Source organism: Pleurodeles waltl, chromosome 9 (assembly GCF_031143425.1).
Source record: "Pleurodeles waltl isolate 20211129_DDA chromosome 9, aPleWal1.hap1.20221129, whole genome shotgun sequence".
NCBI classification, from domain to species: Eukaryota; Metazoa; Chordata; class Amphibia; order Caudata; family Salamandridae; genus Pleurodeles; species Pleurodeles waltl.
In genome coordinates, this window is record NC_090448.1 from 1126776485 (window position 1) to 1126801471 (window position 24987).

The window sequence follows — 24987 nt, forward strand, 5'->3', positions numbered from 1 at the left end:
TCAACACCATTTATTGAAACTGTCTGCCTGTACTTATCCATTGTAAGGGGACAAGCAGCCAGTGTGGCAAGGCCAATGCCACTAGGTGTGACAGAAACTGTCTTGGGACTGATTACATCAGTTTCCACTATGGACCCATAAGTGAACCCAACTACACCCTTTGCTTGACTGTTGCCAGCAGTCCCACCACTAGTACCACTACTGCTAGGGGCACTAGAGCTTGATGTATTAGTGGTGGTAGGCTCAGGGGGTTTACCTGGACAGGACTTATCCCCTGGCCTATGGCCTCTATTTTTACACACAAAGCACCAAGGCTTGTTAATGTGTGCAGGTTGGGAAGAAGAGGAAGAATTTGTTTTATCCCCACCCTCTGAAGAGTGTTTAAGATTTGAAGTGGGATCTTTGGTTTTACCCTTATCCCCATGCTTATCTTGAGATTTTTCACCATCTTTCTTCTTATTGCCATCTTTGTCACCCCCTGTATGAACTTTTCTGTTCACCCTTGTTCTGACCCATTTGTCTGCCTTCTTTCCCAATTCTTGGGGAGAGGTCAGATCAGAGTCTACTAGGTACTGGTGCAACAAATCAGACACACAATTATTAAGTATATGCTCTCTCAGGATTGTGTTATACAGGCTTTCATAATCAGTAACTTTACTGCCATGTAACCACCCCTCCAAGGCCTTCACTGCCTGGTCAATGAAATCAACCCAGTCTTGTGAAGACTCCTTTTTGGTATCTCTGAACTTGATCCTGTACTGTTCAGTGGTTAAGCCATAACCATCCAGGAGTGCATTCTTAAGAACTTGGAAATTGTTAGCATCATTTTCTTTTACAGTAAGGAGCCTATCCCTACCTTTTCCAGTAAATGATAGCCATAGGATAGCAGCCCACTGTCTTTGAGGGACATCCTGTACAGCACAGGCCCTCTCAAGTGCAGCAAACCACTTGTTAATGTCATCCCCCTCCTTGTAAGGGGGAACTATCTTATGCAGATTCCTGGAATCATGCTCTTTTGCAGGATGACTATGGGGAATACTGCTGCTGCCACCATGGGTATCTAAACCCATTTTCTGTCTTTCCCTCTCTATTTCTAAAGACTGTCTATCCAAATCCAGCTGTTGCTTCTTGAGCTTCAGTCTGGTTTGCTCCACTCTCAATCTATTGAGCTCCCTTTCCAACAATCTGTCATCAGGGTGGGTGGGAGGGACATTTCTAGATACAGAGGTATGATGGGAATGAACAGAAGGAGACCTGTCCCTTACAGAGGGCACCCTAACAGCTTGGCTACCAGCATAATGTGAGAGCACATCATCAGTATGATGTGATTCAACCTCTGTACCAACTATGCTAGACTGTCTAGTAATGGGCAGGCTGAGGAGTTTCTTTCCTGAACCTTTTCCTGGGGGAGTCCCTGGATCAGATTGAGAACCATTAGCTACTTTTTCTACAGATTGGGCACTTATGGCCTTATCCTGTACTCTAAGCATATTAATTAACAGTTCTAAGGAAGGATTCTTCCCTACACTCAAACCTCTCTCTATGCAGAGACTCCTTGCTCCTTTCCAGCTAAGGTGATCATATGCAAGTTTGGACAGTTCAACTTTTTGGCCTGTGCCAGACATTTTTAGAGAGAGTTAAAGTGATAGACAAAGAGAAAAAAAAGTTTTCAGAACTTTTTGGAAAGACAGAAAAAACTTTTTAAACTTTTAAGAACTTTTTGAAAGTTTAGAAGTACTTTTCAGCACTTAGAAAAGAGTGAAAAGAGGAAATGCAAAACTTTTTGGCTATGTGTATATACACTGACCTTGTTTTGTATATTTTTCTCTTATGAAAAGTACAATGACAAGAGTGGTAAGTAGTCTCAAGCACTTATCCCACCACTGCACAACCAATGTAGGAGGCTGGACTGGCTTGTAGTGAGTACCAAGGGGTACTTGCACCTTGCACCAGGCCCAGTTATCCCTTATTAGTGTATAGGGTGTCTAGCAGCTTAGGCTGATAGATAATGGTAGCTTAGCAGAGCAGTTTAGGCTGAACTAGGAGACGTGTGAAGCTACTACAGTACCACTTAGTGTCATATGCACAATATCATAAGAAAACACAATACACAGTTATACTAAAAATAAAGGTACTTTATTTTTATGACAATATGCCAAAGTATCTTAGAGTGTACCCTCAGTGAGAGGATAGGAAATATACACAAGATATATATACACAATAGCAAAAATATGCAGTATAGTCTTAGAAAACAGTGCAAACAATGTATAGTTACAAAAGGATGCAATGGGGAAACATAGGGATAGGGGCAACACAAACCATATACTCCAAAAGTGGAATGTGAACCACGAATGGACCCCAAACCTATGTGACCTTGTAGAGGGTCGCTGGGACTATCAGAAAATAGTGAGAGTTAGAAAAATAACCCTCCCCAAGACCCTGAAAAGTGAGTGCAAAGTGCACCAAAGTTCCCCTAAGGACAAAATAGTCGTGTTAGAGGGAGAATGCAAGGAAAACACAAATCAGCAATGCAACAACGATGGATTCCTGACTGAAGGTACCTGTGGAACAAGGGGACCAAGTCCAAAAGTCACAAGCAGCTCGGAGATGGGCAGATGCCCAAGAAATGCCAGCGGTTGGTGCAAAGAAGCTCTTACTAGGCTGAAGAACTGTGAATACTGCAGGAACGACAAGGGCTAGAGACTTCCCCTTTGGAGGATGGATCCCTCACGCCTTGGAGAGTCGTGCAGAAGTGTTTTCCCGCCGGATGGACGCCAACAAGCCTTGCTACACGCAAATCGTGCGTTTGGCGTTTTTGGACACTGCTGGGGCCCAGGAGGGACCAGGAGGTCGCAAATTGGACCTGCAGAGAGAGGGGACGTCGAGCAAGACAAAGAGCCCTCACTGAAGCAGGTAGCACCCGGAGAAGTGCCAGAAACAGGCACTACGAGGATGCGTGAAACGGTGCTCGCCGAAGTTGCACAAAGGAGTCCCACGTCGCCGGAGACCAACTTAGAAAGTCGTGCAATGCAGGTTAGAGTGCCGTGGACCCAGGCTTGGCTGTGCACACAGGATTTCCGCCGGAAGTGCACAGGGGCCGGAGAAGCTTGCAAAGTCGCGGTTCCCAGCAATGCAGCCCAGCGAGGTGAGGCAAGGACTTACCTCCACCAAACTTGGGCTGAAGAGTCACTGGACTGTGGGGGTCACTTGGACGGTGTCGCTGGATTCGAGGGACCTCGCTCGTCGTGCTGAGAGGAGACCCAAGGGACCGGAGATGCAGCTTTTTGGTGCCTGCGGTTGCAGGGGGAAGATTCCGTCGACCCACGGGAGATTTCTTCGGAGCTTCTGGTGCAGAGAGGAGGCAGACTACCCCCACAGCATGCACAAGCAGGAAAACAGTCGAGAAGGCGGCAGGATCAGCATTACAGAGTTGCAGTAGTCGTCTTTGCTACTATGTTGCAGGTTTGCAGGCTTCCAGCGCGGTCAGCGGTCGATTCCTTATCAGAAGGTGAAGAGGGAGATGCAGAGGAACTCGGCTGAGCTCATGCATTCGTTATCTAAAGTTTCCCCAGAGACAGAGACCCTAAATAGCCAGAAAAGAGGGTTTGGCTACCTAGGAGAGAGGAAAGGCTACTAACACCTGAAGGAGCCTATCAGCAGGAGTCTCTGACGTCACCTGGTGGCACTGGCCACTCAGAGCAGTCCAGTGTGCCAGCAGCACCTCTGTTTCCAAGATGGCAGAGGTCTGGAGCACACTGGAGGAGCTCTGGACACCTCCCAGGGGAGGTGCAGGTCAGGGGAGTGGTCACTCCCCTTTCCTTTGTCCAGTTTCGTGCCAGAGCAGGGGCTAAGGGGTCCCTGAACCGGTGTAGACTGGCTTATGCAGAATTGGGCACATCTGTGCCCAACAAAGCATTTCCAGAGGCTGGGGGAGGCTACTCCTCCCCTGCCTTCACACCATTTTCCAAAGGGAGCGGGTGTCACACCCTCTCTCAGAGGAAGTTCTTTGTTCTGCCATCCTGGGCCAGGCCTGGCTGGACCCCAGGAGGGCAGCTGCCTGTCTGAGGGGTTGGCAGCAGCAGCAGCTGCAGTGAAACCCCAGGAAGGGCAGTCTGGCAGTACCAGGGTCTGTGCTACAGACCACTGGGATCATGGAATTGTACCAACAATGCCAGGATGGCATAGAGGGGGCAATTCCATGATCATAGACATGTTACATGGCCATATTCGGAGTTACCATGGTGAAGCTACATATAGGTAGTGACCTATATGTAGTGCACACGTGTAATGGTGTCCCGCACTCACAAAGTTCAGTGAATTGGCTCTGAACAATGTGGGGGCACCTTGGCTAGTGCCAGGGTGCCCTCACACTAAGTAACTTTGCACCTAACCTTTACCAAGTAAAGGTTAGACATATAGGTGACTTATAAGTTACTTAAGTGCAGTGTAAAATGGCTGTGAAATAACGTGGACGTTATTTCACTCAGGCTGCAGTGGCAGGCCTGTGTAAGAATTGTCAGAGCTCCCTATGGGTGGCAAAAGAATTGCTGCAGCCCATAGGGATCTCCTGGAACCCCAATACCCTGGGTACCTCAGTACCATATACTAGGGAATTATAAGGGTGTTCCAGTAAGCCAATGTAAATTGGTAAAATTGGTCACTAGCCTGTTAGTGACAATTTGAAAGTAACGAGAGAGCATAACCACTGAGGTTCTGGTTAGCAGAGCCTCAGTGAGACAGTTAGGCACCACACAGGGAACATATACATGCACACCTATGAGCACTGGGGCCCTGTGTGACAGGGTCCCAGTGACACATACATATAGGCCACAAACCTATGAGCACTGGGGTCCTGACCAGCAGGATCCCAGTGACACATAACAAACATACTGAAAACATAGTGTTTTCACTATGAGCACTGAGGCCTGGCTATCAGGATCCCAGTGAGACAGTGAAAACAGTGACAAACACCCTGACATACACTCACAAACAGGCCAAAAGTGGGGGTAACAAGGCTAGAAAGAGGCTACCTTCTCACACTAACCAATTTGAATGTTAGGGTAGTCAAGGAGAACGTTTGTTTTCCAAGCACTTCAATCCTCTTGCACTTCCTAGTTGGTCAAATTGGGGGCAATGCACTGGGGTTCACCATGCTGGTTAAAGCCTGAAGAATCAGACTCTGGAATAGGACGTTATTAAGGCAATAACGACAGGTGCCGGTCTGTGACGTCTGGCCACCTGCCTATACACCAGTGGGCAAGAGCAGGGATCTGACCAGGGGCCCATTAAGGGATCAGGAAGGGACTCTATAAAAGGGAAAAACAAAGATTTCCATAAGGGCTTTTGTCTTATCCTCAATAGAGGGCAGTTGTATGCCCAAGTCCTAAGCTGCTGTTCGGGCTGCCAGTGTATATGATGTACTCTCTTCCAATGGATGTCCAAATGGCGAGTTCAACCCTGTATCAAGGGAAATATCAAGCTCACTAGCCTCTTGTAAGTCCATGTAAAAAGGGACAGCATCACAAAGAGGTGGTAGATCATCTTCTTCCCCATCATCATCTCTGGGTGGTAGTAAGCTTTGATCAGGATCGGAACCAAAAAAGTGAAAAGCATCTGATGGTATGTCAGCCGCAGTAGATGCACTGGATCAGAGCGGTTTAGTAATTTCGTATCACAACATATACAGGGATCAGGCTGAAGTTGAATCGGGGGACAGACACTGGACTCAGCACAAGATCCTCCTTTGGAGCTGGTGGCATATGTACTGGTGTCGACAAGGGAGGATCCAGCATAGGTCAGGAAGCTTGGGTGGAAGTCTGAACCAGAGTCTGTACTGGGCCCGTAAAGGGTGCAAGTGGATCAGACAGTGGTAATCCGACCAAGGGCCCGTGTGAATCCTTGGGACTGAAGGCGGGACAAAGTAAGCAGGAAACACTACAAATATCTGCAGCATGGCCTCATTAAAGGTGTCAATTTGCTACATCACCTATGGCCTGGGAAATTAGAGGCGCATTGGGATCAAAACAGGAATTCGCTATGCAATCGGAACCCTGGAAGGAGACGGGCTAACATCGTGATGGCCTTTTGCTTTCTCTTTGTATACAGAGTGGCAGGAAGTGGGTCGAGCTCTGCTTCGCTTTCTTGTTCTTGAGTTTGGACTTCAATTTAGATTTACCAGACGACTTCAACCATGCAGCTGATCTTCTGAAAGAAGCATTCTGAAAAGCGGGAGTGAGTCTGCACCTTTGACTTGGGGGCGGAAGCAGGACATATAGAGACCCAAACTTCTACTTTTGTTCGGCAACGTAGTTTTGCTTCTCAGTCCTGGATCACCTGTGCACACTTGCTGCAATCAATCTATCGTGGATTTGTAAAGTGTGTCTAATCACCCATAGGGTCTCAAGGCGCTGCAGGACTTTGAGACGTGGGCCAAGCGCCAAAGGCGTTCTTCATGCAGGTCTGTGACGCACATCTGTTTTCTACAGTCGCAGCATGGTTTGAAACCTGTAATCTTAGGAGTGGATATCATTCTCAAGCACACTGGATTTTTCTCGATTTTCAGGAGTCATCAAAAGGCAAACAAAATTAGGAGCAGAGCTCTAGATCAGCTTTGGAAGACACAAAGAAAGGAGCTGACAGTGCACAGGGGAGGCGCTTAAATTGGTCTCCGATCGGTCATGCACTGTGTGGTCTGGAATCATACGGAGCTGAACAGCACTGTCTAGCAGCACACAAGAGCACTGCTAGAGTAAGGTTTTCCGATTACAGTCTGGGGAGTTTTCTAAGATGAGGAATCTGCGGTTAGTAGTATCCATCCGAACCATCACTGTTTCATCTAAATTGTTATTTTCTTCCTCTCTGCGCTTTCCTCTGGATCATTTATCTAATCCTAATGCACACAGTGTAGGAAAATGGCTCCTTGTTTCAGTTACCACCCCACCCCCACACACACACCCACTTTTTGCCTGCTATTGATGCTGACTTGACTTGAGTGTGCTGGGATCCTGCTAACCAGGCCCCGGCATTAGTGTCCTTTCACTAAACATGTACCATTGTTTCCACAATTGGCACACCTCTGGCATGCAGATAAGTCCCTTGTAAAAGGTACCAGTGGTACCAAGGGCCCTGTGACCAGGGAAGGTCCCTAAGGGCTGAAGCATGGGTTGTGCCACCCTAGGGAACCCCTCACCTAACACATGCACACTGCCAGTGCAGATTGTGTGTGTGGGTGAGGAGAGAAAGGCAAAGTCGACATGGCACCCCCCTCAGAGTGCCACGCCCACAACGCACTGCATGTGGCATAGGTAGGTCACCCCTCTAGCAGGCCTTACAGCCCTAAGGCAGAGTGCACTATACCACAGGTGAGGGCACAGCTGCATGAGGACTATGCCCCTACAGTGTCTAAGTCCATTCTTAGAGATTGTAAGTGCAGGGTAGCCATATTAAGTATATGGTCTGGGAGTTTGTCAAAACGAACTCCACAGTTCCATAATGGCTACACTGAATAATGGGAAGTTTGGTACCAAACTTCTCAGAATAATAAACCCACATTGATGCAAGTGTTGGATTTATTTAAAAAAAAAAAAAAAAAAAAAAAAAAAATGCACACAGAGAGCATCTTGGAGATGTCCCCTGTATTTTACCCAATCCTTTAGTGCAGGAATGACTGGCCTGTACCACCCTGCCACGGAGAGACGAGTTTCTGACCCCCAGGGGTGAGAAGCTTTGCGCTCTCTGAAGCCAGAAACAAAGCCTGCACTGGGAGGAGGTGCTTCACACCTCCCCCCTTGCAGGAAATGTGACACCTAGCAGTGAGCCTTAAAGGCTCAGGCTTCGTGTTACAATGCCCCAGGGCACTCCAGCTAGTGGAGATGCACCCTCCCCCCAGGAACACAGCCCCCCACGTTTTGCGGCAAGTCCGGGGAGATAATGAGAAAAACAAGGAGGAGTCACCCCCTCAGCCAGGTCCACCCCTAAGGTGACCAGAGCTGAAGTGACACCCCTCCTTGGAAAATCCTCCATCTTATTTTGGAGGATTTAGCCCGATAGGAATGTGCTCCCCTCCCCAAAGGGAGGTAGCACAAGGAGGATGTAGCCACCCTCAAGGACAGTAGCCATTGGCTACTGTCCAGTGACCCTAACACACCTCTAAATTCAGTATTTAGGGGAGACCCTGAACCCAGGATTTCAGATTCCTGACGACCTAACAAGAAGGAGGACTGCTGACCTGAAAACACCGCAGAGAAGAAGGAGACGACAACTACTTTGGCCCCAGCCCTACCGGCCTGTCCCCGGATTCAAAGAACTTGCAACAGCGATGCATCCAGCGGGCCCTGCGACCTCTGCCGACTCAGAGGACTGCACTGCAAACCCAAAGGACCAAGAAACTTCTGTGGACAGCGGCGCTGTTCAAAGCAACAAGAAGAAACCATCTTTAAACAGACTCTCGCCTCACCCCTGAAGAGTGAGTCCCCAACACTCTGCACCCGTCGCCCCTGGCCCGTGTCCAGAGAAACCAACACTGCAGTGAGGACCCCCAGGCGACTCCCACGGCATGTCCACCCTGAGACTACCTCCCTGCACCCCTACACGATGCCTGCAGAGAGAATTCAGAGGATTCCCCTGACCGCGACTACCCGGTAACTAAGAACCAGACGCCTGGAAGAAGCACTGCACCCGCAGGCCCCCAGGCCCGAAAGGAACCAACTACCAGTGCAGGAGGGACCAGCAGATGACCCTCCTTCTTGCCCAGTCGGTGGCTGGCCCGAGAAGCCCCCTTGTGCCATGCCTGCTTCACCAGAGTGACTCCCTGGTCCCGCCATTGATTTCAACACAAGAACCTGACGCCTGGAAGAAGCACTGCATCCGCAGCCCCGAGAGGAACCAACTACCGGTGCAGTAGTGACCAGAAGGCGACCCTCCTTCTTGCCCAGTCGGTGGCTGGCCCGAGAAGCCCCCTTGTGCCCTGCCTGCATCGCCAGAGTGACCCCCAGGTCCCTCCATTGATTTCAACACAAAACCCGACGCCTTGTTTGCACACTGCACCCGGCCGCCCCTGTGCCGCTGAGGGTGAATTGTGTGCCTGTTTGGGACCCCCCTGTGCTCTACAAAACCCCTCTGGTCTGCTCCCCGAGGACGCAGGTACTTACCTGCTAGCAGACTGGGACCAGAGCACCTCTAGTCACCATAGGCGCCTATGTTGTTTGGGCACCTCTTTGACCGCTGCACCTGACCGGCCCTGTGTTGCTGGGTGTTTGGGGTTGACTTGAACCCCCAACGGTGGGCTGCCTATGCCCCAGAGACTGAACTTGTAAGTGCTTTACTTACCTGACAAACTAACCTTTACTTACCTCCCACAGGAATGGTTGAATTTTGCACTGTGTCCACTTTTAAAATAGCTTATTGCCATTTTATGCCGAACTGTGTACATTACATTTTCATTCAAAGTTCTATATTTACCTATGCCAAGAACCTTACAATTTATGTACTTACTTGTATTCTGAATCTTGTGGTTCTAAAATAAATTAAGAAAATAATATTTTCCTATATAAAAACCTATTGGCCTGGAGTTAAGTCTTTGAGTGCGTGTTCCCATTTATTTCCTGTGTGTGTACAACAAATGCTTAACACTACCCTCTGATAAGCCTACTGCTCGACCACACTACCACAAATAAGGCATTAGTATTATCCATTCTTGCCACTATCAACCTCTAAGGGGAACCCTTGGACTCTGTGCACACTATCTCAAACTTTGAGATAGTACATACAGAGCAAACTTCATACACTTAGCATTCCAATATCTGCCATAGACTTTGTACTAGAACTGCTCCTCTTCTGCGTCACATTTCCTAATGTGAGCTCCATTCCCATTTTTTACCTTTCAAATTTGTGGTGATTTTTCACTCTGCATTACTGTTCTACTAGTTATCTGCAGAAGATAGACACACATGAATAAGGGCAGCACAGTACCAGAAAGGACTTTAACTGAAAATGGAAGCATCTATCCGATTCCTGGTTAAATTGCAAGCCAATTTAAATGAAAATTTCTCTCCCAGTCATTTTTGAGAAATTGAAAAAGGAATTTGCTAAGCTAAAGAGGGAATTGAAGATCCACCCTCAAGACTTTATCCCTAGTTACACGGATGCCATACTGAGGTTCTGAGCTATGCCACCCAGGTGGGGGCGCAGGTGTTGGGCTGAAAGCAGGATTTTGAAGCTTGGAACACTCTAGGACAACATTATAGTTAAATGCTTCTCCCTCTGTTGCAGCCACCCCTGTACACCCTTAACTCTTCCCTTACAGCTGTAGGTGGAACAGAGGTTGTGGTCATAATGGAAAGTAGGAGATGTGCTTCATCTTTTGTTAAATCAATAATAAAATATAGTAGCAAGGTTAATGTTAACTCTGTTACCTACCTGCACGGATTTTGACTGCTTGTGGAGTGAGACGCCGGTTTATGTTGTCAATAAGCACACGCCTTTCCTCTTCTATCAAATCAAGCTCATCCAAAATCGATGGGTCACTGAATAAAAACAAAGAGAAAGGGAGTAAGGAAAGTTGCTCTACTACACTACTTCTTTACAATCTTCTGAGATCAGTGTGTTGCACAGGAAGTAAGCAATGCTTCTAGGTGAGAAGACCTCGTAACCACAGGAGTGTTCAACTACAGTCCCATATGTAAGGCTACCTAACCAACAGAATGGAAGGGAAATATTCTAGATTTTAATTAGATTATTTTAAGGCAAAAAACATCACATCTTAAATGTTTAGTAGCAGAATAAGCACATGACTATACTGGGATTCAGTCACATTCCAGATTCCACAACACAAAGCACACAACTTCTGAAAGGGTCACACCTAATCAGTACAGGAATGAGATGCATTGTAAAACAGTGAAGAATGTTTTATGTAGGCTCTCCAGGAATATAACCTTACAATTCTAAAGCATTTAAACGTTGCCAGGTTCCAGGTGTCTTTGCCATGCCTAGAAACACACATTGGTGCAGATTTTTTTCACTTATGCAGAAACTCATTTCCAGGATACCAGAGTACAGCTAGAAAATAACTATGTGTAAATAGTAACGATATATATAAAAAAAATCAGCAAGTTCAATAGAGTTCAATTGGAGTATAACGTAGATGACTGTTACTAAACTAAGTATTTTTTAAACTATATTAATTAAAAACGGATTTCCTCTTGAGACCTGTGAAAAAGTGTACTCCATGCCCCAGATCCAATCCAAAGAGGCTTCCAATTAGCCACTGAGCTCTCTGAGCATAGCCAGCACCTTAACTGAAATGGCAAAGGGATCATTGACTGCTCTGTGGTGCTAAACCACAAGTCCTGCATTTAGAAAAGTATGTGAATAACCTTTAAATTGTGCAAGCACTAAAAAAATTAAACACAATGCACTAACAAAAAAAGTAAACACTAATTTGCAAAGCTCCATCATGTAAGGTCCCTGGGTATCAGATTTCCTCACAAATGCTGGAATGCCGTTGAAACCACGAGGGAATGAAAATGTCACTTACCCAGTGTACATCTGTTCGTGGCATCAGTCGCTGAGATTCACATGGTATGCATGAGCTCGCCATCTGGTGTTGGGTCGGAGTGTTACAAGTTGTTTTTCTTCGAAGAAGTGTTTTCGAGTCACGGGACCGAGTGACTCCACCTTCTGTGCTCATTGCGCATGGGCGTCGACTCCATCTTCGATTGTTTTCCCCGCAGAGGGTGAGGTAGGAGTTGTACTATAGTAATAGTGCCCGCGCAATGAAAAATGTAAGTATGTACCTATTAAAGGATTAAGTAATATATACAAATGTACAAAATTGAAGGTAACTTCTGAACTGCTACAGGCTTCCGGGGAGGTGGGTGGGTCCATGTGAATCTCAGCGACTGATGCCACGAACAGATGTACACTGGGTAAGTGACATTTTCAGTTCGATGGCATCTGTCGCTGTAGATACACATGGTATGCATAGACTAGTAAGCAGTTAGTTCCCCATAAGCGGTGGTTTAGCCTGTAGGAGTAGAAGTTGTCTGAAATAGAGTTCTTAATACAGCTTGACCTACTGTAGCTTGTTGTGCGGATAGCACATCTATACAGTAGTGTTTGGTGAATGTGTGAGGCGTAGACCAAGTGGCTGCCTTACATATTTCCTGCATTGGGATGTTTCCTAAAAAGGCCATTGAAGCACCTTTTTTCCTTGTTGAATGTGCCCTGGGAGTAATGGGCAGTTGTCTTTTTGCTTTAAGGTAGCAGATTTGGATGCATTTAACTATCCATCTGGCTATACCTTGTTTTGATATTGGGTTACCTGCATGAGGTTTTTGGAATGCAATAAATAGCTGTTTAGTTTTTCTGATGTTCTTTGTTCTGTCAATGTAGTACATTAATGCTCTTTTGACATCTAATGTATGTAGTGCTCTTTCAGCCACAGAATCTGGCTGTGGGAAAAATACTGGTAGTTCTACCGTTTGATTTAGATGGAATGGTGAAATAACTTTTGGTAAAAATTTTGGATTAGGTCGTAGGACGACCTTATTTTTATGTATTTGTATAAAAGGCTCTTGTGTTGTGAACGCTTGAATTTCACTTACTCTTCTTAGAGATGTAATGGCGATGAGAAAGGCAACTTTCCAGGTTAGGAATTGTATTCCGCAAGAGTGCATGGGTTCGAAAGGTGGGCCCATGAGTCTTGTTAGAACCACGTTTAGGTTCCATGAAGGAACAGGTGGTGTTCTTGGTGGTATAATTCTTTTAAGCCCTTCTATAAATGCTTTGATAACTGGTATCCTATACAAGGAAGTTGAATAGGTAGTTTGCAGGTATGCAGATATTGCTGCAAGGTGTATTTTAATAGAAGAGAAGGCTAGCTTTGCTTTTTGTAAATGGAGCAAGTAATTTACTATATGTTTTGGAGTTGCATCTAGCGGTTGTATCTGATTATGATGGCAATACCAAACAAATCTTTTCCACTTACTTGCGTAGCAGTGTCTAGTGGATGGCCTTCTGGCCTGCTTTATGACTTCCATACACTCTTGGCTAAGTTGCAAGTGTCCGAATTCTAGGATTTCAGGAGCCAGATTGCTAGATTCAGCGATGCTGGGTCCGGGTGTCTGATCTGTTGGTTGTGTTGCGTTAACAGATCTGGTTTGTTGGGCAGTTTGATGTGTGGTACTACAGACAGATCTAGCAGTGTTGTGTACCAGGGTTGTCTTGCCCAAGTTGGTGCTATTAAAATGAGTTTGAGTTTGTTTTGACTCAATTTGTTTACTAGGTAAGGAAGGAGAGGGAGAGGAGGAAAAGCGTAAGCAAATATTCCTGACCAGTTCATCCATAGGGCATTGCCTTGGGATTGCTTGTGTGGGTATCTGGACGCGAAGTTTTGGCATTTTGCGTTCTCTTTTGTTGCAAATAAGTCTATTTGTGGTGTTCCCCAGAGTGTGAAGTAGGTGTACAGAATCTGTGGGTGGATTTCCCATTCGTGGACTTGCTGGTGATCTCGAGAGAGATTGTCTGCCAGCTGATTCTGGATCCCCGGAATAAACTGTGCTATTAGACCAATCTGATGGTGGATTGCCCACTTCCATATTTTTTGAGCTAACAAGCTTAACTGCGTTGAATGTGTTCCTCCTTGTTTGTTTAGATAATACATCGTTGTCATGTTGTCTGTTTTGACAAGGATGTATTTGTGGGTTATGATTGGTTGGAAAGCTTTTAGTGCTTGAAAAACTGCTAATAATTCTAGATGATTTATATGCAGTTTTGTTTGATATATGTTCCATTGTCCTCTTATGTTGTGTTGATTGAGATGTGCTCCCCACCCTGTCATGGAAGCATCTGTTGTTATTACGTACTCTGGCACTGGGTCTTGGAAAGGCCGCCCTATGTTTAAATTTATACTGTTCCACCATAGAAGCGAGAGGTAAGTTTGGCGGTCTAGCAACACCAGATCTAGAAGGTGACCCTGTGCTTGAGACCACTGTGAGGCTAGGCACTGTTGTAAGGGCCTCATGTGCAGTCTTGCGTTTGGGACAATGGCTATGCATGAGGACATCATGCCTAGGAGCTGTAGTATTGTTCTTGCTTGTATTGTTTGGTTTGGAGACATGTGTTGAATGACCCTGTTGAAATTGTGGATCCTTTGTGGAGTTGGCGTTGCTACTCCTTTTGTCGTGTCTATTATGGCTCCTAGATATTGCTGTACTTTGCTTGGCAGAATGTTTGATTTTGCAAAGTTGACGGTGAACCCTAGTTTGTAGAGGGTTTGTATGACTTGATTTGTGTGGTTTGAGCATTGTGTGAGCGAACTGGTTTTGATTAGCCAGTCGTCTAGATACGGGAACACATGTATTTGCTGCCTTCTGATGTGTGCAGCGACTACTGCTAGGCATTTTGTGAATACTCTTGGAGCGGTTGTTAAACCAAAAGGCAATACTTTGAATTGGTAATGTATTCCTTTGAATACAAACCTTAGATATTTCCTGTGTGATTGATGTATTGGTATATGGAAATATGCGTCCTTGAGGTCTAGGGTTGTCATGTAGTCGTGTTTTTTGAGCAATGGTAACACTTCTTGTAGTGTGACCATGTGAAAGTGGTCTGATTTGATGAATGTGTTTACTACTCTGAGGTCTAGAATTGGTCTCAGTGTTTCGTCCTTTTTTGGTATCAAGAAGTACAGTGAATAAACTCCTGTGTTTATTTGTGTGCTTGGTACTAATTCTATTGCATTTTTTTGCAGTAGTGCTTGAACTTCTATCTCTAGAAGCTGTGAATGGTATTTTGTTAAATTTTGTGATTTTGGTGGTATGTCTGGAGGGAATTGCAGGAATTCTATGCAATAACCATGCTGGATAATTGCTAGGACCCATGTGTCTGTAGTTATTTTGTCCCATGCTTCGTAATATTGACGTATCCTCCCCCCCACTGGTGTTGTGTGGGAGGGGTGTGTGACATGTGAGTCACTGCTTGTTGGTAGTGGTTTTGGGGCTTTGAAATCTTCCCCTATTCCTAGGGAATTGCCCCCCTCTATACTGGCCCCGAAAACCTCCCCTGTACTGTCCCTGGTAGGTGGGCGGTGCGGACTGTGAGGTGCTAGCTTGTGTGGCCTGACCCCGAAACCCTCCTCTAAAAGGTGTTTTGCGGAAGGTGTTATAAGATCCTCTGCTCTGCGGGGAGTAGAGTGCGCCCATGGCCTTGGCAGTGTCAGTGTCCTTCTTGAGCTTTTCTATAGCTGTGTCGACCTCCGGACCGAACAGAAGTTTCTCGTTTACTGGCATGTTAAGCACTGCCTGTTGAATTTCTGGCTTGAATCCAGACGTTCTGAGCCATGCGTGCCTACGGATGGTAACCGACGTATTAATGGTTCTTGCGGCCGTGTCTGCTGCATCCATGGAGGAGCGTATTTGATTGTTGGAAATGTTTTGACCCTCCTCAACAACCTGTTTTGCTCTTTTTTGCAGATCTTTTGGGAGATGTTCAATGAGATGCTGCATCTCATCCCAGTGGGCTCTGTCGTATCGCGCTAGCAGCGCTTGTGAATTTGCGATGCGCCACTGGTTTGCTGCTTGGACAGCAACCCTCTTCCCGGCTGCATCGAACTTCCTACTTTCTTTATCTGGGGGAGGTGCATCCCCAGAAGTGTGTGAGTTTGCCCGTTTTCTGGCAGCCCCTACCACCACAGAGTCTGGTGGCAGCTGAGAGGTGATGAAGACAGGGTCCGTAGGAGGCGCCTTATACTTTTTGTCCACCCTAGGCGTCACTGCCCTACTTTTAACTGGCTCCTTGAAAATGTCCTTTGCATGGCGTAGCATGCCTGGGAGCATCGGCAGGCTTTGGTAGGAGCTGTGGGTTGAGGAGAGGGTGTTAAATAAAAAATCATCCTCTACTTGTTCCGAGTGTAGTTCCACATTATGGAATAGAGCTGCTCTAGCCACCACTTGCGAGTAGGCTGTGCTGTCTTCCGGTGGTGATGGCCTAGTTGGGTATGTGTCTGGGCTGTTATCAGACACTGGTGCGTCGTACAAGTCCCACGCATCCTGATCTTGGTCGTCGTGGCTCATGGCGGTGTGAGCTGGCGAATGTGACGGGGTGTAAGTTGGCGAAGCCGGAGTTACAGGTGGAGGCGAGGGAGGAGGTGTTACCTTTTGTGTTGTTTGTTGCTGAGGAGTAAACTGAAGCGTTCTCTTTCGTTTGACAGGTGGGAGGGTACTGATCTTCCCAGTCCCCTGCTGAATAAAGATACGCTTTTGCGTGTGATCCACGTCAGTGGATTGCAGTTCTTGTTCAAATCTATGTTTCTTCATTTGAGAAGACATAGAATGCTCTTCGGTATAGGAGCCAGAAACAGGGTCTGATGTCGCTTTTTTCGGCTCCGAAAGCCCTGTCGATTGTTTTTTCGGCTCCGAGGTAACCTTCCTCTTTTTCTGTGCCGAAAATTCTTGGCCTCTATGGTCTTCGGCGCCACTGTCTCGGCGTCGATCGGTGTCGACACCGAACTCTCGGTGTCGATGCTTCTGTTTAGCACTCTCTCGGTCCCGAGGAGGCTGCGTGCCGGTGTCTCGACCGAAGTCGGACGATCTCGACACTGAATGGGCCTTTTTCGGTGCCGATTGTTGGTCACCGAGAATTTGGGTGGAGCCATGGCCGGTTGGCAGTGGCGTCCCCTGGGCCTTCTTTCCTTTTTTAAGGTTTGATCTCGACGTCTTACTCACGGTTCTTGTAGAGTGTAGCTCGTCGGAGTCTGAATCCTGGATGGAAAAGGATTCCTCCTGTTCCTCTTCTGTCTCGAACTGTGGACGCTCTTTTGGCGTGGACGCCATCTGGAGTCTTCTCGCTCGACGGTCGCGCAGAGTTTTTCGGGACCGGAACGCCCGACAGGCCTCACAGGATTCTTCGCTGTGCTCGGGTGACAGGCACAGATTACAGACCGAGTGTAGGTCCGTATAAGGATATTTGTTGTGGCATTCGGGGCAGAATCGAAACGGGGTCCGATCCATCGGCGTTGTCCTCCACGCGGTCGGGCCGACTAGGCCCCGACGGGGTGCCGAAATCTACCCCGAAGGGCACCGAGGCGCTTCGATGTTGAACGCGTCGTCGTATGTGTCTATCTCTAACCGGATCGCAACGATACCGTCGAAAATCTTCCGTCTTCAGCTAACTTTCCGTTCCGAAACTCGGAGCGACAGGAACACGTCCGAACCCGATGGCGGAAAGAAAACAATCGAAGATGGAGTCGACGCCCATGCGCAATGAGCACAGAAGGTGGAGTCACTCGGTCCCGTGACTCGAAAACACTTCTTCGAAGAAAAACAACTTGTAACACTCCGACCCAACACCAGATGGCGAGCTCATGCATACCATGTGTATCTACAGCGACAGATGCCATCGAACTTTGAGGTTTTGATGTGTGGGGAATGACATGGTGACTGATTCCTGCGTTTGTTCCTTTATTGTTCGTCCGTACCTCCATCCCAGAATGCCAAGATGGCAACTAAAGCTCTTCTCATTCACACCATCCGGCTCCCTGAACAGAAGTGGAGCCCCATCAGTTGCCCACAGACTGCGAGGTAAGTCAAGAAGCATGGCACATCATGTGATATAGCAGGAAACTAAGAACCAGAGAATGGTAAAGAAGCTGTGTTTAGTGGCAAAAGCAACAAAGGATTACAGTAGAACGTATTCCATACATATTTCGATGTCTAGTGTATGAAAGAAGACATCCCTGAAGGTAGCCATTGAAAAGGTTAGCCTTACATCAACTACATTAATAATCAATGAAAGGAGGTGGAGGCCATTCTAGAGTAAGCACCAAGCTGGAAATGAATCAGAGGTGCCCCAAAAGAGAGACCAATGATCCCAAGGGAAAGAACCAGCACTGGAGACTATTACAAGATGTAGTATGAAAAAGTACATCTGAAACAAAAAGTTTAAGGACCATGGATGCATTTGCAAGCTAGACTGCCAGTTTACCACTAGATGTGCTGGCATGCACAATGAAAGTTTACAGGTTCAAGAATGCAGAGAAGTAACACAGGAAGAAGTCAACATGGAGGCTGAAAATCCGGCAACGGACGGGAAAGAGAAACCAGTTGGAAGTGGGTGACTCATCCAATGGCAACTTTCCAAAACAAGGGCACATACAGGGTGTCACTGGCTGGTGATATGAGACCTCATAATGATGGCAAACTCCACGGTCCGCTGCAAGGGAGGCATCGTAATATGAAGGGGACATGGAGACCAAAATATGGAAACAGATGCAGTGAGAATCACAAGTGCTGATCGCAGTATCAACTGGAGAATGTAGCAGATAATGTTAGGCTACACAGGTATCTGTTGATGAGGCTGGAGACGTTAACACCAATTGTTTTGCTTTTTATAAAGACACAGGCTGGACTTTTGACCTGTATAGTTTGATATCAGAGTTGCATTTAACTTTCTTCTTGACCCACACCTAAAGCACTTACTCTATCCTGTGTCTATGGTCCAATCCCCAGATAAACAAAACTGCTTACCAACCCAGCTAATCCAAGTCGATACAAGGCGACTGTGATGGGGGTGATATAAACTGATCAAAATGGGCTCAGTAAGAAAAAGGAAAAAATATAAATACAAGCATATGCTCCCAATTAACTGATTTAATCAGAATCTCTTGTGAGGCCTAGCCACTCCAACACATGGACATTTCCTGAATAGTGCCAAATAAAAGACAACAATACATGTGTGGCTTCATAACCACTAGTAAACAAATAACAGAATCCTGAAGAAGCAGTAATAGTGGTCACAAAATGTGTAGCCTGAGTTTGTGTAATCCAACAAGAAGGCTGTAATAAAATGAAACTATGTGAAAATTAGTTCGTTGCAAGGCTGATACTGATGCAATACATGGAACAACAATGTATTTATACCTCTCAAAGGTTCACACGTGACAGAGGCCCGGCAGTAAACAACCATTTGATGAAGAAATTTAGGCAGTGTGAAGACTGAAGATGAGACTTGAACATTGATGGTATTTCAAACAAATCAGTGGTTCTACCATACATGTTAAAGGAGAGGCACAAAAACAATATATTTCACATAACTGAAACAAAATCCACTCCTGCACTTCCAAATCACAGAAAGACACCAGGTAGATGTGGCCACTTCAGGTCTGTAGGCAACAAGCACATTTTGTCATCTCCAGCAAACTTGGTGTCAAATAGTGGCAAAAAGCAATGCTCGAGGAACATGGACAAGAGCCAGGCCCGATTCCTACCTACTGACAGCTGGTACCGATACTGAGACAGCCACAGGAAAATACATATTGATTGATTTTAACTTTAACCTGGTATGAAAAACCTGCACAAACCTTTCAAAGCCAAGATTTTCTCACGGGCTACTCTACGTAGATGACATTTAACCGGTTGACCACTGAGTGACCCCCCTCAAAGGCATTTCTCCAAAGTTTGTTCACGTTCATTTCTAATCATGGTGAATGTTAGCTAGCAGCTGGACGCTCCTGGTGAAACTCTTACAATCTGGGTCTCTGTTTCAGACCCGAAGTCATTCGGCCGCACACCGATGGAAGCTTCTCGGAGTACTTGGACAGAAGCAGAGCATCCTCATCCTTGCACTCTGCATTAAAGAAAAGCAATGCAGCGCACAAAGCTCAACCCTACATTACTGCTAATAAAGTGTAAATCTCTGCGAAAACTGTTCAAATTGTTGCTCCGCTAATCCACTACAGGATTAGTAAAGCTACACACAACTCACAAATAGAGTAACAAGTGCTGGGATCCTAATCAAGCACATACAATTTAATATCGGAGACACAAAGGCAGAGAATGCAGCTGCCAATAGATTAGCACATTACACAGATTCAGGAATCCACTGTGTGTGCAAGGGGTGTTAATCAAGATATTTAAATGTCAAGGGCACTGTCCGCTAAGGTCAAACCCTTTCTTGCTTAATGTCAAAAGTTAGCCATTTATTTTAAAACTAAAATTGAAAATATAAAGACTAATGTTCTGGCTACGAGCCATCAGCAGTGCCAGTTCAGAGTATAGCATAGCGAACATGCAATGCCTACAACGGCACGGAATACATTTATATATTGGAGGGTTCGGGAACATCTGCCTCCAAAAGCAGGACATAAAAGAAAAACACACTATCTGTTTAAAAAAAAAAAAGCTCTATCAAATGTTGAAACCAGGTTTTACTACAGATTATACAAGGGCGTTATTACAGACATAGTGAAAAGCAGAAACGCAGTACATGTAAAAATTAGAAAAGCCAGCAACATATGAGTAGGCAATCATTAAATCAAATCAATGATGGGATTAATCTTTGCTGGAATCCATCCTTTCTTTGCCCCTGGCTAATACCTATATTAACCCCAAATTCTGTATAACTTAGTTTTCTAGATGGCCTTTTTTGCTCGTAGCTACCCAATGTTGTCCACGTCTGCAGCCTTGCTTTAGGAAGGAAGGCCCGTCTCTGTCATTGCAATGCCATACTGCCCCCGAGAAGGAGAGGGCACCAGCCCACGCCAGTGTGCGCCCCTCAAGCAGACTCTTTGTGCCTTTGAGGCTCCCTTGAAATGCTGAAGCTTCTCTCTTCACTAAAATGCCTGTAAGCCGAATTTACACACGGATTTCAATAACCTCAAATGTTATGCAAGATGTGAAATTTGCCCACACATTTGCCCAAAATTGCCATTCTTTCCATAAATCTTATTGCATGACTACATGACATGTGGAATACTGAAGCACTATCAACCTATGTAAAAGTAACATTATGCTGTAAAAACCACGTACAGTAAATAACGTGTCCACAAATAAACGTACAAATGAATGGCTCTAGGGACTCAAAAGCAGAAAGAAATGCACAGCATGTGACAGTAGTGCTCTAGATGTTAAAGAAGCAAAAGCCTAAACAGCACGGATTTATCCAACTTATACCAATTTCACAGCTCCGGTTTACGTAGACAGCTACCATACCCGAGTGAATCAAAGGGCAGCCTCACTAAGCAGGTGAAGCGCGCGAAAAAACGGAATCGGTGGTAATAGTCTAGGATTTAAGAGAAAATGCGGACGAGTGAGGTGTGGGGGCAACTCGCCGATTATAACAGGTCAGCACTTTTGACATTATCGATCAGCTCGCAAGCCTCCAGTACCACATGTACCACCATCCACTGATCCCATCGTGCCTCGTGGCACATAGCCAAACTGTGGCATATGCTCCTTTGAAGTCAGAACACAGAAGAATGCCATTCCCCTGTGTGCCGGTCCAGGAAATCTATGTGGATACCGATCTGTCTACACGACCTCAAGGTGGCGCTGTGACCAAAAAGACTTTCACGAACTTTGCCTTTTTCGAACAATTTCTATTCCTGAAATTTCCACACTGAGTCATGGCAGCCAATGCTTTAGTCAAGACTCAACTCAGTGGAATCGGTTTAAGATTTACTACACGTGAAACTGACAGAGTGAAAACCACACCCCCAACATTATGTGCATATGTATCTGGCTCTCTGCCATATGTATGTGCTCTGTCAACCATGGCCATCAGTGCTGGACTTGGTGAACTGACACCTGGAGGTGTGTAGAGCTTGAATCGTAGACAGTAGCTGCTGTCAACTGTGTTAATAGTTCATCCGACGGGAATCTAGTAGATGATGTTTATTTTAACATCCTATTTGACCCCCCCATAACTTAAGCATCAAAGCTAAATAGGCTGTATAGGTGAACAACCTATGCCTGCTCAGGGACATAAACTTTAAACAAAATAACTCAGCACGGACAACCCAGTGGAGTAACCAGCTAAGTGGACCATGAACACAAGAAATATCATAAACGGACCTGCAGAGCTGCTCAAACCCGCCAATCATACATACCTCTTCATCCACCACACTAAGTGCTGCATCCCGTGACAAGATAGCCACACCTTGCTAGTCATCACGCACAACATGGAAATCTCCTACATAGGATTGTAAAAAAAGGAAAAAAAAAAAAAAAAAAAAAAAAACACAACCACAACACAGAAACGCTTCCTGTATAGCATTTAAAAAAAAAAAAAAAAAAAAAAAAAAAAAAAAAACACACAAGACAGCACTCTTCCAAACACACCATGTACACCGTGCACCATACTTTCCATGTAGGCAAGTATTTTACCACCCCACATAGGGGTAGTAAGTTGCATATAAATGTAGTAGAAAAATATGTATCGACTGCCTGTTCAGGTAAACAGCTCTCTGCTTTACATATTTATGTCTTTGAAACAGTTGTCTGGAACGTGTGCCTACATTCTTCCAGTCTAAGCTCTTGTGGCACAAATCTAACTGCACTCACGCCTACAAACTTGTGAAAATTCCATACAGAAACTATATTTTTAAGGGGCGCCTAGTATTTCCATATCCATACCAGATAAATCTTTTCAGGACGATCTCTTTAGGCAACCCTTACAACTTGACTTTCGCCCCCACTATAAAGACCTCTAAATGATCTTTGCATCTTAGATCCACAATTGTCTATGTACTTCACCACTTAGGATTACAATAAATTTAAACTGAACATGGGGCTCATTGTCTATATATTCTAACATGGATTTTACTTCTACAGTGTATAAAAGTAGAACACTAAAAATATATAATTTTTTCAACTACAGATTTGTTCCAGTAAAATCCGTGTGGAAGAGCACTATACCTTTATATTCTTTCAATCACAAGGAAAGCAGATTTGAGGTTATTTTTAGGGATATATTCTACACAGAGTTTAATATTAACCCATAGTGCACATTTGTTTTATTGTACACTCATTGTTTGCTCTGGAAATAAGGTTGATCAGAATGAGTCAGAGTTCATCACTTTCCTACCTCGTAAAACTAGGATACTTCAACATCAATATCCACACAGTGTAGATGTAAAAGATTATGGATAATAGGCCCAGAGAAATGTCTGTATTCATAACACTGGAACTAGGGATATGGGTATGGGGTAAAAAAAACTGGGAGGCAAGGGGGAGGTGGGTCAATAGTAGGTGGTATGATAAATCCTTACACTGCTTCTCTCGGCTGTACTAGTATATCCTGAAGGAGTTTGTAAAACGTGGAGTATTATTAAAAAGGAAATAGATAAATACACAAAACAGAAAAGCATAAGTAGAATACATTAATCTGTAAACTCACACTGCATCTTTACTTTCTATCATTGGATGGGATAAAACCTTGCTCTTAAAAAGTATAACTGGTCTAGACTGTCCAAACATTTTTTTTTATTTTTTAGAAGAGACAGATTTGGAAAGTCAACATTCAACGTGAGAATATGATGATGTCCCTGACTGCCCTATGAACCAGATGGGAGGAAGACTCAAGGATCCCCGTACCAGAGGACGACTGGGCGACTAATATTACAAAGGGTAACCAAAATAATGAGAAACACCCGTTTTCAGTTCATTATCTTTTATGTTCAACACATGGCATACCTCACCCCCAGTAGACTAAATAGATACTTTCATCCAGTGGGCGCAACATGCTGAGATGCGGGGAGGAGCGACTGGAGTTCATACATATGCTCTGGAATTGCCCGGTGCGTGTCATCTACTGGGTAGAAGTCACCAACATAGTTGCGGGTATCAATAAAAAAGAAGTTCCATGCAACCCAGGCACTGTTTGTTGAGCTGGTTTCCACACTGCTAAGACCAAGGCCACAAGTGGGTTTCAAGACTTGGCTCTTATTTTGCAAAGCAAGTAATCACCAGACTTTGGAAGGCTCTAGGGGGACCCCGGGTGACAGTATGGTGTAAAGTGTTGGAGAGATGGGCGGGCTATGATAGTCTGGTGCTGCTCCGAGATGCTCCATGTGGATGGGGCTCGTTAGATGTGGCCAGTGTCTGGGAGGCCATATTGGATGGCACGAAAGCTCTAGATCCCCTGTCACCAGCAGCATCACCAGAAATTCCCTCAAAGTGACCCCCCCCCCCCTTAGTAAACTGATTTGAGACATTGAAGTCTAGGACCAGTACTCCAATAGACCGCCACTGGGCCAGAAGTTTAGATTGCTGCTTACCTCGTATTGATAGCACTGGACTGACTGAGGCTCAGAAACAAGTATTTGATGTGCAAGTTGAAGGGCACAACCAGGGGAGGAGGGTGGGTGGTGTGGCAATGAGGGGTGGAATTGCACAGTTTGTTACAGATACTATTATATATCTAAAGATGTGTAAGAGGGAGTGATTGTGGTTTTTACTATGACTGTTTGGAGCTGATGGGGCGGCGGGGGGGCAGTGGGGGTGGGGAGAGAAACAAAAAAAAAATCTGTTTTCACAAAAAAACATTCAAAGTGTGCCCCCTTGAAATTTCTCACACATGTTCATCTCTGACCTTCTTCATTCTACCAGAATAGCCATCACTAAAAAAAAGTATCCTGAAAATGACTAATTTAAACAGAAAAGTTTCAAACGAATACCGAAACAAGTTTGTGGCTAGATACAGTGGCCAACCTGTTTATGACATTTTCAGTCAAACCTTTGTTTTACTACTTCAGGTTAAGAGAACAGTACAAAGGTTTGTGCAAGACTCTCACCAAACTAGGCATCACAAAGACAATGGTGAGGAGATGGCAAGATACTCCCTGTTGGCCCTCAATTTGAGAACAAAAAATAAACAGGGAAAAACAGGGTAGGACAAATAAAGTAAAGAAATATTCTTTACATAAGAGTAGAAAGATAGCTGTGTAAGTTCTAGACATTGTCCTCCAGGAATTTTCATTTCAAAGCAATATTTTTAAAGTGTTACATGGAAGTCCTAATTCCACTGACCTACACTGCAAAAGCAATCGTCTGCTGAGGTTTACAAAATTCAGCTCAAAACTGTAACCGATTAATACATAAATGGTACGTCTCACTAAATTACAACATTTAAGAATTTATAAAGGACACACAATATGACAAACATCATTAAATACATGACATTAAAAGTCACTCAAAGCTGCTGAGCTCACAATCC

The 24987-nt window shown here is 45.2% G+C and overlaps 1 protein-coding gene across 1 annotated transcript in view; it reads right to left on the reverse strand.

The window, feature by feature from the left end:
* EIF2S1 (eukaryotic translation initiation factor 2 subunit alpha) overlaps positions 1 to 24987 on the reverse strand; it is a 102111-nt gene that overhangs the window by 48528 nt on the left and 28596 nt on the right. The window contains exon 5 of the mRNA XM_069208877.1: positions 10417 to 10523. Coding sequence (XP_069064978.1) covers positions 10417 to 10523 — 107 coding nt within the window. The remainder of the gene's footprint in view (positions 1 to 10416; positions 10524 to 24987) is intronic.